This window comes from Hibiscus syriacus, unplaced genomic scaffold, assembly GCF_006381635.1.
Source record: "Hibiscus syriacus cultivar Baekdansim isolate YM2019G1 unplaced genomic scaffold, ASM638163v2 tig00002237_pilon, whole genome shotgun sequence".
NCBI lineage: Eukaryota > Viridiplantae > Streptophyta > Magnoliopsida > Malvales > Malvaceae > Hibiscus > Hibiscus syriacus.
The window spans coordinates 373,866-386,942 of NW_024061918.1; the positions used below are offsets into that span (position 1 = coordinate 373,866).

Genomic DNA, 13,077 nt, shown 5'->3' on the forward strand with positions numbered 1-13,077 from the left:
CTGGGAGACTTTTCCATATATTACCCATATAAAAGAATGCCTTTATTTATTGAAATGAATACTAAACAAAGTACATGCACTAGAAATGAACAAAGCTAAAAACATGAAGGGCTAAAAATAAGGCACAATAAAATACAAAGCTTAAACTAAAAAGAGTAAATAGAAAAATAAATGCTAAAATTTAAAAGGATCTGAAATACAAATGCTCGAAATTTAAAGGAAAAAAATTTAAAGTACATAAAATTAAAAGATAGAAATCTAAATAGCAGAAAAATAAAGTCCTTAAATGTAAATAGCAAAAATAAAATAAAGGGCAAAAATGTAAATAATAAGAAAAATAAAGTTCATAAATGTAAATAAATAAATAAAAGTTAGCGGTTAGTGAGTTAAAAGTTTGCGTTTATTTTAGAATTTTGTCCGTACCATAAATAATGTGGATCTTAGGCTAGAGCAGCTCACCACAAGATCGTAGAATGATTTAATACAAAAATGAAAAAGGTTAATAAGTTGGAAGATAGGGAATTAAATATAAAAGTAAAACATGGATTGAAATGTAATAAAACGAAAAAATAGCAAAAAAATAGAAATTAATAAAAAATAGAAATAGATGACTAAAATGAAATAAATGTAAATATATGAATTATAATTGCAATAAATAAAAAAATGAGGATCAAGTGACCAAACTGTTAAAACACACGTGAATTCGGGGGACTTAAGATCAAATTTCCCAAAAAACCAATATAAAATGCATCATTTTTTGTTTTAAAATCATTTTAACCCTAAACCCCAAAAAAAAACTTCCTTTTTTTCTCTACTCCCTCAAAAACTCTCCCCTCTCGGCTGTCAGAAGCTTGTGGCCACCGTACGGCGGTGGTGCCTACCCACCTCCAGCTACCCTTCACGGTGGTCTGATAACCCAAATCGACCCCGAAAAAGACTCACTGCCTTTGCCTCACTCTCCTAAAACCCGATTCGGTCAAAACACGAAACAAAACCTTAAAACCCATCTAAATCCAAAATGACTCTTCGGCTTCACTCTCTCTGACGACTCCTATTTTTCCTGCGATGAAGCCCCACTCAACACGGAAGAAGTTGAAGATGCCCTATGCACAGAAACTGTCAATCCTCGGTGGCGGTGACTTTGCATGAGCGACATGGGTCCCTAAGAATTTATCCGAATGCCTCAGGTAATAAGGTCTCTTCTTTTCTTGTATGAAACAACACAACACACATGCAAGGTACTGGAAATCTAAAAAAGATGGTAAATGCCTTTCGAGAATGCTAAAAAAACTCTTTTTTTCTATTTTTTGATTATGGTTGCCATCTATTTTTTATAGATAATTTTGTGGGTTTTATATCCGATCTGAGGTTACAATGGTAAAACGTAAAAATTAAAATTCCTTTTGCATGGTGATTTGGTGCTGACGGGGCTGATGTTGCTGATCTGGTGTTGTTATGGCTGTTGTGGCTTCACTAGAGGCCAATGGGACCATGTTGGGCATCTCTATGCCAGCGGACCACTGTTCGAAGCCTCCGTGCGTGAAGGCTGAAAGGGACCGAGGACCACTGTCTCTTTCGCACGTGGCGGTGAGGTGCGGAGTCTTCTTCACGTTGCCAACTGGAGACCACCTCTTAGAAGGTTATGAGAGGGCGACGGCTGAGAGGGAAAATCAAACTAAGTTTTTTGTAACCCTTTGGTCTGGGTCATTGGGCCAGGTGGCAGGATTAAAGGGCTTGTTGGGCCTCAACGGGTTTGGGGAATTTGTAATGGGTTATTATTATTATTTTGTATCTATATGGACTGGAATGTTTATTTTGGATATTAAATCTGTTGGACTAAAAAAATGGTGATGATAGTTCTTGATCCTAGGCATAAGTGGAGTTATGTTGAGGATGGGTCTCGTTGTTATGATCCTAATAACTCTTATATCTTGTGTCCATAGATTAAAGATAATTTGACATCATTGTTTGATTTTTGTTTCTTCGCATTCGTCTTCAACTCAAATGAGATTATGCTCTTTGAGTCCTAATTCTAGTGGTCATGTGGTGAAGGAGAAATAAGGAAGTTGAAACAAATTTGAGAAAATATTATGTATAGAGGTAGAATTATATGACACTTCTAAAACAACAACCGAGCTAGATAGGCATTTGGGGGATAATGTGATTGTGCTAGTGATAATTTGATATCTTAGCTTGGTGGTATGTGTAAACAAATACTTATCTTATCTTATGAGTATGACACGTGATATACTTTCGATTTGGTTTCTACCGTTGCTTCAAAGTTCGTTTTAGCACGGAACGACGTGTTATTGATTCCCTCGCACCTCTTTGACTCCTGGGTTGGTGGAAACTCTTATTTACTCAATATTGGATCCGTGCTTCTCATTAACCCATCCTGATAGAAAAGAGATTGCAAGCATTAGAGAACATAAAAGAAAGTTTTCGATTCCAAATTTATTAATTTTATTTTATAATATTTATCTACATATATTATATATTTAAATAATTATATTTCTAACATATAATATATATTGACATATATTGTAATGTTTTTTATGTAAAAATGAAAGATTTTGACTTCGGAGCAACCCACAATTATCATCGATGAGACAAACGAAGTTTTAGAGCAATGAAATATATCTCTTTAGTTGCATTTTCTTCAGACTTTCAACATTTAATTTTTATTTGGATTATGTAATTTGCCTTTTTGAACTTTATGTTTTTGAATTATATAATTTAGATTTTTAAGTGTCTAAATGTTCGAATTTTAAATTTTCAGTAAAAATTAGTGCATAGTTTTTTAGTGAGGAATTGTTAGTGTAGAAATTTTTTGTGCTTAATTTGTGTGCAGAATCGTTTACTGCATAATTTGGTTGTGTATAATTTTTTGTATGCAAAATTTGTTAGTGTAGAATCGTTTACTGTAGAATTTGTAAAGAAAGACCTGAGTACCCTAATATCGAACCAGCCTGTACCCTGATTATGCAGGTATCCGACTTACGGGTACCCTGATATTACGGGCTGGATCATGGGCTGATTTTTATTACCATAACAACCAGAGTACGTAGTACTTTAGGTGCCTGAAATGCGATGACCTGATTTGAACATTTTTACTAATAATGAGTCTTTTGGCAATGAGTTGATGTCAAGATACGTAACCAGAAGTTCGCCACTCTAAATACCATAACCTTATAAATATTATACAACATTTCAGCCTCAATCCCCGAGGAGAACATCTTAGACTTGTTCGAGTTCATGTGCAGCCCTGAAAACATATGAAAAGTTTTAAGCATCTCCCAAACTCCAACAACAAAACTGAAAGTCCCCTTCAAGCCAATCAGCAAAACAAAGATTGATCAGTTGACCCTATGACATTTTTCGGTAGTATTGCATCAAACCATACTCAATTGCTTCATCTAAATGCTTAGACAAGACATTCACTGTAATCACAAATAGATAAGGGGATAAAGGATCACCATGCCTTACCCCTTTAGCCCCTTTGAAAAATCCAACTAAACCTTCATTGAGAGAAAAAAGAGAAAGACATAAATGAGATGCACTCCCTAATCTAAGTAACCATCATCGTAGGCATCTCAAGAACTTCTAACGCAACAAAGAGAAATGTCCAATCCACAAAGTCAAAAGCTTTATGTAAATCCAACTTCAAACCACATCTTGGTGAAAGCAAAGAGCGATTATACCCTTTAATAAGGGTGGCAACGGGGCGGGCGAGGGCAATGTTTCATTACCCATTCCGTCCCTAACACTTGGGGGTGCGATTTTGGCAAATTCCCATTATATGTTTTGGGGATTTTTTTCTCCCCATATCTATCCCTTACGGATCCCTGTGGGTTTCGGTTAATCTCCATCCCAAAAAATAAATAAATATTTTTTAATTAATGCAACACTTTAACTTGTAAGATATCAGATTGTCTCAAATTTGTCTCTATATATAATGAAAGTTTCAAACGTCAATATTCATCTAACACCCAATGTATATGTATAATCTTAACAATTTTCGATCTCAACAAATCAACATATATTAAATGAGAAAAGATATAAACTTCAATTTCAGTTCCTTTCAGATGTAACAGTGGTAACACGTAATCTCGCAGATATTTTTTGGGGATTTCCACGGGTGAATTCACGAGATAATGTTCTCGAATTTTTTTTTTCACGATATGGTGCACATCCCAGATTAATTGTTGGAATGGGGTGATTTCAACAGTGATCGCCATAGGACGCCATGCAATCCAGGCGACCTTGGAGGACGCCATGCAATCCAGGCGACCTTGGAGGACGCCATGCAATCCAGGCGACATACGGGGTGACATACGAGGGTGACATACGAGCCATATACGATCATACGAGCCAATGGGGAGCATGCAACGAGCCATACGAGCCAATGGGGAGCATGCAGGAATAGAGAGCCAATAGGGAGCATGCAATGAGCCATATACGAGCCATGGGGAGCATGCAACAAGCCATATACGAGCCAATGGGGAGCATGCAGGAATAGAGAGCCAATGGGGAGCATGCAACGAGCCATATACGAGCCATACGAGCCAATGGGAGCATGCAGGAATAGAGAGGTCGCCATGCAGCCTAGGCGACCTTGTAGGTCGCCATGTAGTCCGGCGACCTTGTAGGTCCATGTAGTCCCGGCGACCTTGTAGGTCGCCATGTAGCCCGGCGCCATTCCCACAGCCATGCACACAGCCACATAGATTCCTTCACGTGCTCCCCCGCTGCATGCCTACACCTCCCAATGCATGCATGTGAACCATTTGAGGCATGTGAACCATTTGATTATTGGTACAATAATTGAACGCGTGAAATCAGATGAGATATCATAGCTGCAATTGTACAATTGGTGAAATAATTGAGGCAGCCGGTTTATAAAGAAAGAAAGAAAGAAAGAGGAGAGAGATTGCAGAAGAAAGGGAGAAGAGATTGCAGCCGAGAAAGAAAGAAAGAAAAAAAAAGAAAAAGAAAAGAAAGGGAGAAAGGAAAGTAAGAAGAAGAAAGGGAGATAAGTAAATTTTTATATTTAAATTAGTTTATTATTATAATGTTTAATTTGTTAGTTTAGGTTTAGGGTTAACAAAAAGTAGTTAATTAGTTTATTAGTTTAGGTTATATGATTGTTAGTTTAAGTTATAGTACATAAATTAAAAATTATTAATTAGTATATGTTGATAGTTATATAGTTAAAAAAATAATTAGTTTGTATTGTTAATAGTTAGTTATATAAAAAAAATTTAATTAGTTTGTGTTAGTTAAATAGTTAAGTTATATTTGTTTGTTGAATTTAAATTATAAAAAAATTAGTTAGTAAGTTTATTAGTAGTATATTATAATGAAAAATAGTTATTAGTTTTTAGTTATATAAAGAAATTATTATTGTTTAAGGTTTAGCGTTTACATTTAATTTATATTTAAAAAGTTTAGTTTGTTAGTTTATTAGTTATTATATTATAAGTTATTATATTAAAGTTTAGTGTTGTAAATTAGTTAGTTAGTTTATATTAGATTATATTAAATGATTTTTTAAATATTGTTGTTTATTTTTTTACAGATTCATTCTAATGGCTGACCAAATTCCACTGTTGAGGCTTGACAATGAACATATTTCAAGTCATTTGGGAATAATGGTGAATAAAATATTTGTTTAATGAATTATAATTAATAATATTTGAATATTATTTTATGATTGTGATAATTTTTTGAAATATTTAATTGTAGGAGGACGAGCAGCGAGTCCTTCGTCTTCGACTACATAAAGTGCCCAAGCCACACCCACTAATAGAAGAAAATTTGCAAGAGGCGGATTTTGGTATATAACATTTGTGCGAGATTACAAGTTGGTCCAGGTTTGATCAGTGCGTTGATTGAACGTTGGAGACCAGAAACGCACACGTTTCATTTGCCGTGTGGCGAATGCACGATAACTTTGGAGGATGTGGCAATGCAACTCGGGGTCCAAACTAATGGGATGCCGGTGGTAATGTCACATGAGTTTAATAAGGTGGAACAACTTTGCAACTTGTTTCTTGGGAAAGCGCCCGTACACCAGAGTGTAAAGGGTGGCGAGTGAGGTTGTCATGGTTGAAGAATGAATTTCAACTTCAATCACATAGTATGGAGCACGAAATTATATATGCAACCGAGCATATATTACAATGATTGGGGGAATTTTGATGCCTGATAAATCCGGTAGTTATGTTCACACTCAGTATCTTCTTTTTTTAACAAATTTTGAGAATTGTAGGCAATATAGCTGGGGTTCGGCGATATTGGCGTTCTTGTATCGTGAGATGTGCAAGGCGTCATTAGTCGTGAATGATAATAATACAGTAGAAATCGGTGGATGTCTGTTGCTGCTACAATCATGGGCTGGCATAGACTTCCGTTTTTGACACCGATTAGTCGGACTGCGGTGACTTTCACTTGCCGGAAGGTAATATGAATCCTCTATTTTAATATAAAATATTAATTAAAAAATATTTATTTGATTAAAATTATTGAACAAATGTCTCTATTTTGTTTTGATTGTATACAGATGGAGGGCATAAAATTGAAGGCACAGGGTTGTGCACAACAACATTAAAGAGTTCAGGTTGAAGACGACATTAAGGCCAAAAAGAGGTAGGCATAATTTGTATTTTTTTAATTATTATTTAAATTAACTATATTATTTGATTTAAATAAATTTTATGTTTTTGTAATTTTACAGTTTAATTGGAGACCATACATGAATGAAGAATTATTTGCGTTGATACCGCACGATATTTTAGATGGGTTTCAATATTGGTGTGCTGTTACACCATTGATCAATTTTGCTTTTGTTGAGATCCAATTTGGGGATAGAGTGCTGAGGCAATTCCACTTCCACCAACCTATTCCGCGAGTCCATGGGCTCATGACCTCCTCCAAAACTTAGATGGTCCTCGTCCAGTGAATTGGGTTGAGACGCATGACGACCTGCACAATTTGATGGTCGTCGTAAAGAAAGAGTTAATTGGGTTGAGAACATGTAACCTACATTAATGCTTGGAACAATAGGGCTTCATTCATGCCAACTCTTGACGCCATTCAAGACGACGACTTTAATTTTGAGACTTCGGCTTACCTTGCTATTTTTTGGATAATGGAAAGCGTTCCTCACAACAATAGTAGAGAGGCGACAATTTTTTGAGGTTTAAGAAAGATTTGGTAAAGCTGAATACTCTCTAACGAGTGGGTGGGAGTTCATCTCTACAAACTGAAGCGGAAATGACGATGTGGATAATAGCGCACCACAATCGTGCATCACGCAGTTGATGATTCTATTGGCCCGGCATACATACCAGAGTTTGTGCAACCTGAGGCACCCATCTATTCTCCTACGTTTTCGTCGACGTATGACTTTGAACACTGACAGTCAAATACCCCCAATGAATGAGGGGGATGGGTACAATACTCCTGAGCCACAACGGCCACAAACGTATCAGACGTCCGCCCCGACATTATCATTCACAACACCCCCGACATCGACAACAATTGTAAACTCGTTTGCTATTTATTACAATATTATTTATTGAAATTAGACTACTTTTTTAACCTTAACAATGATTTTTAGTATCAAATCATTACTAGTATCAAATAATTAAATATTAGTAAATCAACTATTTTAAATCATTAATAAATTCGACTATGTATAAATTTAAACTCAGTAATCCACACTTGTACACTCATTGTTAGTATTAAATCATTATTATAAATCATTATTATAAATAATTACTAAATAATATTATAAAATAATTATTATAATGATATTATCAAATCATTACTAAATCATCAAATCATTAAATCATTTTTATAATGATTATTACTAAATCATTATTAAATGATTATTATCAAATCATTACTATAATGATTATTATCAATCATACTAATCATCAAATCATTAAATATTTAAATCATTATTAAATATAATGATTAATAAATACATAGAAATACATTAGATTACTAATGATGAGGCCTATATCTTGGTAATTAGGACAATTGTTTTTTGAATGGCCTTCACCCCTCATAATCCGCATCTCTTTGCTTGACCTCTCTCTATAGCATGAAAATCCATACTGGTATGAATTCGAGTGGACCTCAGGTCGACCCTTTGGACTTCTGCGAACATTGGATTTGGTAGCCTTCATCATGATCCTTTTTGGGCCAATATGATTCATTCGGGATCTGTCTGAACACATAGCTGTAGACATTTAATATCCTACGTAGGTGGAAGCATTCATCAACATAAGTGTATGCGCTTACACCAGCATACATACATGCAGCGACTGCATGAGCACATGGATATTTCCATGCCTGAAAACGACCACAATCACACCATTTGTGTCGTAAATCAACTCTAATGTTTGGTCTTCTCCTCGACGTTACGACGTATGCACGACACGACAAAAGTATGACCAACTCGGTCGAAATTATGAACAACCATTGATGTTGCCATCGCTCATTTGCTTCCATTGATTCCACCACTGTAGAGCCCAAGTTTTACCTCTATTTATGAGACTCTCATTTCCTTGCCTTTGTCCGACCAAACTTTACCCAGTCTAAAGTACGTCTCTTTCACCACACTCGCTATTGGGAGATGGCGTGTACCTTTTAGTACCGAATTAATGGCCTCAACAAGGTTTGTGGTCATAGTCCGTATCTCCGACCTTCTCGTATGCTTGCGACCATTTTCCCGCGTATTTTTGAAGCCCACTTCCAACACGCTGATCATCGTAAAATACCTTCAAATTCTCCAATCTCTTGTCAAAATTTGGTCGACGTAGTTCGTATCCTGTTCCATAATATATTGTGTTAAACCGCAATTAAAAAAACCACGTAAAAAATACACAAATATTGAAAATAAACTTACCATGCTGACTATCTCGCTACGAATATGTGCGTTATGAAACTGGCGATACTATTCTTGCCAATATGACGGATACAAAATGCCGGATATGAAACGGAGTATCCAACGACTTCCTGGTCGTTCAATTGCCGCCAAATACCCGTTCCTCTCGGATATCAAGCAAACTCCATCTTCACGAACGACATATTGACGTAGATTGGTCAAAAGAAATGCCAAGCCTCGTTGTCTCTCCCTCAACAATGGCGAATGCAATTGGGAAGATATTTCGCTCACCATCTTGAGCAACTGCCATCAAAAGTACATGCCTATATTGACCATACAACCACGTACCATCTACTTGGATCATACGTTTTGCAAAATGGAAATCCTTCAATACATGCCTTGAATGCCCAAAATAGTCTATGAAATATTTTCTTCCCTGGCAGAAGTTGACCTTCTCGTCATATGCGGGCATGGTTTGAGACTTCACTATAGTTTCCTGGGATAATCGCTTCATTGCTTGTAGCAAATGTGGTAGCTCATTGTACGATGTATCCCAATCTTCATACGTCAACTTCATTGCCTTCATTTCGCATTCCACACCTTGCCATATTTTACTTGATATCCAAATTGGCTTCGAATAGATGCACTAACACGAACAAGTATCCTTGGATCCTTTCAACCATCGCCTTCACGTATTCACATATTCATCGGAGTCCATAGTCGTGGTCTTGTTCGATGGAGTTTCGCAAACATGTGTGCGAACCATTATACCTCGTGATGACCCAAACTCGTGCCTTTGATTTTCGACACTCTGATCTTCCACTTGCACTCTGGGCCAGATTTACACACTTTGCGTATAGGGTTTTCTGGTTGGACTCTGCAACATGGACATCAACATGACATTTGATGCAGTACTCTTTAATTGCCAGCGTAGCTTCATTTTTTCCTGAATTGCACCCCAATGAAATTCACCAGAATTATCGAATGATTCAGTCATTTGGTACGGAGGTAAATGTGGCATGTCTGGAATTCAGGTGCCCTCATTGCATCATAATCTATCTCGTACATGTGAGTAGCTTCATACGGTGTCGGAACTTCATCAATTGCACCTCCACCAAAAATATTTTCGTCGCCAGCCCAAACGGGTTCTTCAGTTTCTTCATCTTCGCTTGAATCATCATGAATTCTCCCCATCGATTTTCAGCGTCATTATCAACAACCAATTCCGGTATGTTTCTCGTCTCATACTCTGCTGCTGTAGATTCCCCCGACTTCATTTACATTTCCAATAGTGCCATAAAACTGTCGGGAACCTGTATGTCGGCTCCTCAAACTGACTATATAAAGCCATTTCAGATGGATTTTGAGCCACACCTCTTGATGACCCAGGAACATCACATATGTTACGCACATCAACAAATAATTCAATAACTGCTATATTGGTGACTCATGTAATCCACCATGGTTCCAATATCATCATCTTCTTCAAGTGGAACTGCAACATCTGACTGGGTTAGAGCATATCATAAACCTATACCTCAAACCATCAACTGCAGCTCGAATTTTTCTTTCTATCTTATGCTTCATTTCTATAAATGTGATGTCTTTTTTGAACATCATATTTATTGGTTTTTCAGACTGAAAAACTACTCCGACCTCATTTTCCATATCTGTCCATTATATGGACAATCGTGAAAAGTTGCTGCTCATTTTCTCTACAAATAAAAAAATAATTTAGATTAAAAATTAGATAAGATAATTTCATAAATTATTAATATAATATAAATACTATTATATAATGATCAATAAAATTTATTATTTAACTTGATTGATGCTTACTAATAAACCTAATAATGATTTGATAATTACTATTAATCTAATGATTTGATATTTAATGATTTAATAATAATATGATTAGCATAATCACTAATAATATTTATTATAAATATTTAATGATTTTGATTTGATACTAATCATTTAGTATTATTACTAATAATAATTAGTTTGATAATATTTTTTATTTTTTAAAAATATCAACAAATTTGTTAGGCAAAACGTCGATATAATGTCTCGAAATAATTTTTGCGAGATAATGCTGTCCGGATTATTCATTCAATTAAATTTTACTTCTTACTAATATACACACAATGTAAATTAAACAAACTATTTTTAAAACAACACTAAATATTTAAACACAATATTTTTTAAAACGGAAATTATCTCGCACAAATTAGTTTATATAATCTAATATAAACTTACTAACTAACTAATTTACACATACACAACAACAAAAAATGGACACAAAAAATAATAAATTACTCACGTCTTTATGCCTTCTTCCTTACTTTTTTTTCTTGCCTTGTTTCTTTCTTCGAATCAATCTGTACGTGGGCAAATATTGTGAAATAATGTCATGTATGTGTAAACAAAATATTTATTTAAACAACAATAGCTCCCACAAATTAATTTTATATAATCTAATATTATATATACCTTAAACTAATAAACTATTTCTTATTATAATATAACTTAGTAAAATAACAAACTAATTAAGCATTAATTAATTTTTTATAATATAACTTCAACTCAACGAACAACCTAATATACGTTTAAAGACACTAACAAATTAATTAATATTTTTTATATTTAATAACTTAAACTAAGAAACTAATTAACTTTTTTATAATATAATATATACTTAACTAATAAACTAATATAATATACTTAAACTAACAAACTAATAATTTATACTAACAAACTAATTAACTAGATTTTAATTTTACCCTAAACCCGAAACTAACAAACTAATAATTTCATATAATAAACTAAATTAAACAATAAAAAATTACCTCACGAACTATGTTTGAGCCTTTATCTTCTTTTCTTCTTCTTCCTTTTCTTTCTCTCGGCAAAGTTTATATGTGCCAGTTCTGCTTGTGCTTCTACCCTAAACCCCATATCCTTTATAAAAGCAACTGAGCGTTGGACAGAGTTATAAATTTGATTGTTGAAGCAAATAAATATTAGCATTGTCGTCTAACTATTGAGCATTGAAAGGCTGACGGCTAAATTAACGCTGCAATAACGCAACTATAGATGCAACACATACAACTACGGGTGCAGGAATCTCAGCTATGATGCAACGCATGCATGCAGCAGCTACGGACCAGACCTTGGTCGCCGAGACTCCATGGCGACCTACCGACCACGCCGCCGTGACCTACACCGTTCGACGTGCATGGCCATGCACAGTTCCCACGTCCCATGCACAGCATGCATCTGCATGGCCATGCACAGCATGCATCCCCTCCCCCATGCATTCCCACAGCCCATGATTTTTGCAAAATACGCACAGGGCGCCATGCAATCCACCTTGGAGGTCGCCCGGATTGCATGGCGACCTCCAAGGTCGCCTGGATTGCATGGCGACCTCTAAGGTCGCCTGGATTGCATGGCGTCCTATGGCGATCACTGTAGAATTCACCCCATTCTAGCAATTAATCTGGGATGTGCACCATATCGTGAAAAAAAAAATTCGAGAACATTATCTCGTGAATTCACCCGGATTTTCACTGTTACTTTTGTAAAATATTGGGGATCCCTATAGTTATTTTTCCGGGATCCCCATGGTTATTCACACGAGTATAGTTCGGTTATCCTCATAGTTCAGATATAGCAATCTTTGTCCCTATCCCTAGTTGAGCTTCAGGAATAAATTTCTCCATCCATCCCCGTGGGTAAAGATTTCAGTTATTCCTCATCCGTCAATTCAGATCCCCATAGTTTTCGGTTTTTCCCCACCTGATTGCCACCCTACCCTTTAATCATCTCCCACACCATCGAGGTATTATCTAATACTTCTACCCGAAATAAAAGCGCTTTAACTAGTCGAAATTACCTCAGGAAGGAAGTATTTCAACATCGCAACCATAATACGAGTAATGTACTTATAAATTACATTCTAGCAAGAAATAGGCCTAAAATCCCATGTATGACTCGGATTCAAACTCTAGAACAAGCACTAACTCTGATCATTCGAAATGGTACAAATCATCTGCCTATTCTACTTAACGACCATCATAGAGTGGGATAAATGGAATTCTGGTCCCCATCCCGAACCCATTTAAACTAGCTTTCTGCTTAAGGAAGCTCTTCTCCTCACTAGACAAACGTTGGAACTC

General features: G+C 35.7%; 1 protein-coding gene across 1 annotated transcript; it reads left to right on the plus strand.

The window, feature by feature from the left end:
• The first annotated feature begins 792 nt into the window (after positions 1-792).
• LOC120138565 lies at positions 793-12,231 on the plus strand. Its single transcript, XM_039154025.1, has 3 exons — positions 793-1,187; positions 1,478-1,771; positions 12,020-12,231. The coding sequence occupies exons 1-3, from the start codon at positions 1,106-1,108 to the stop codon at positions 12,229-12,231; spliced, it is 588 nt and encodes a 195-aa protein (XP_039009956.1). The 5' UTR covers positions 793-1,105.
• Positions 12,232-13,077: the final 846 nt, after the last annotated feature.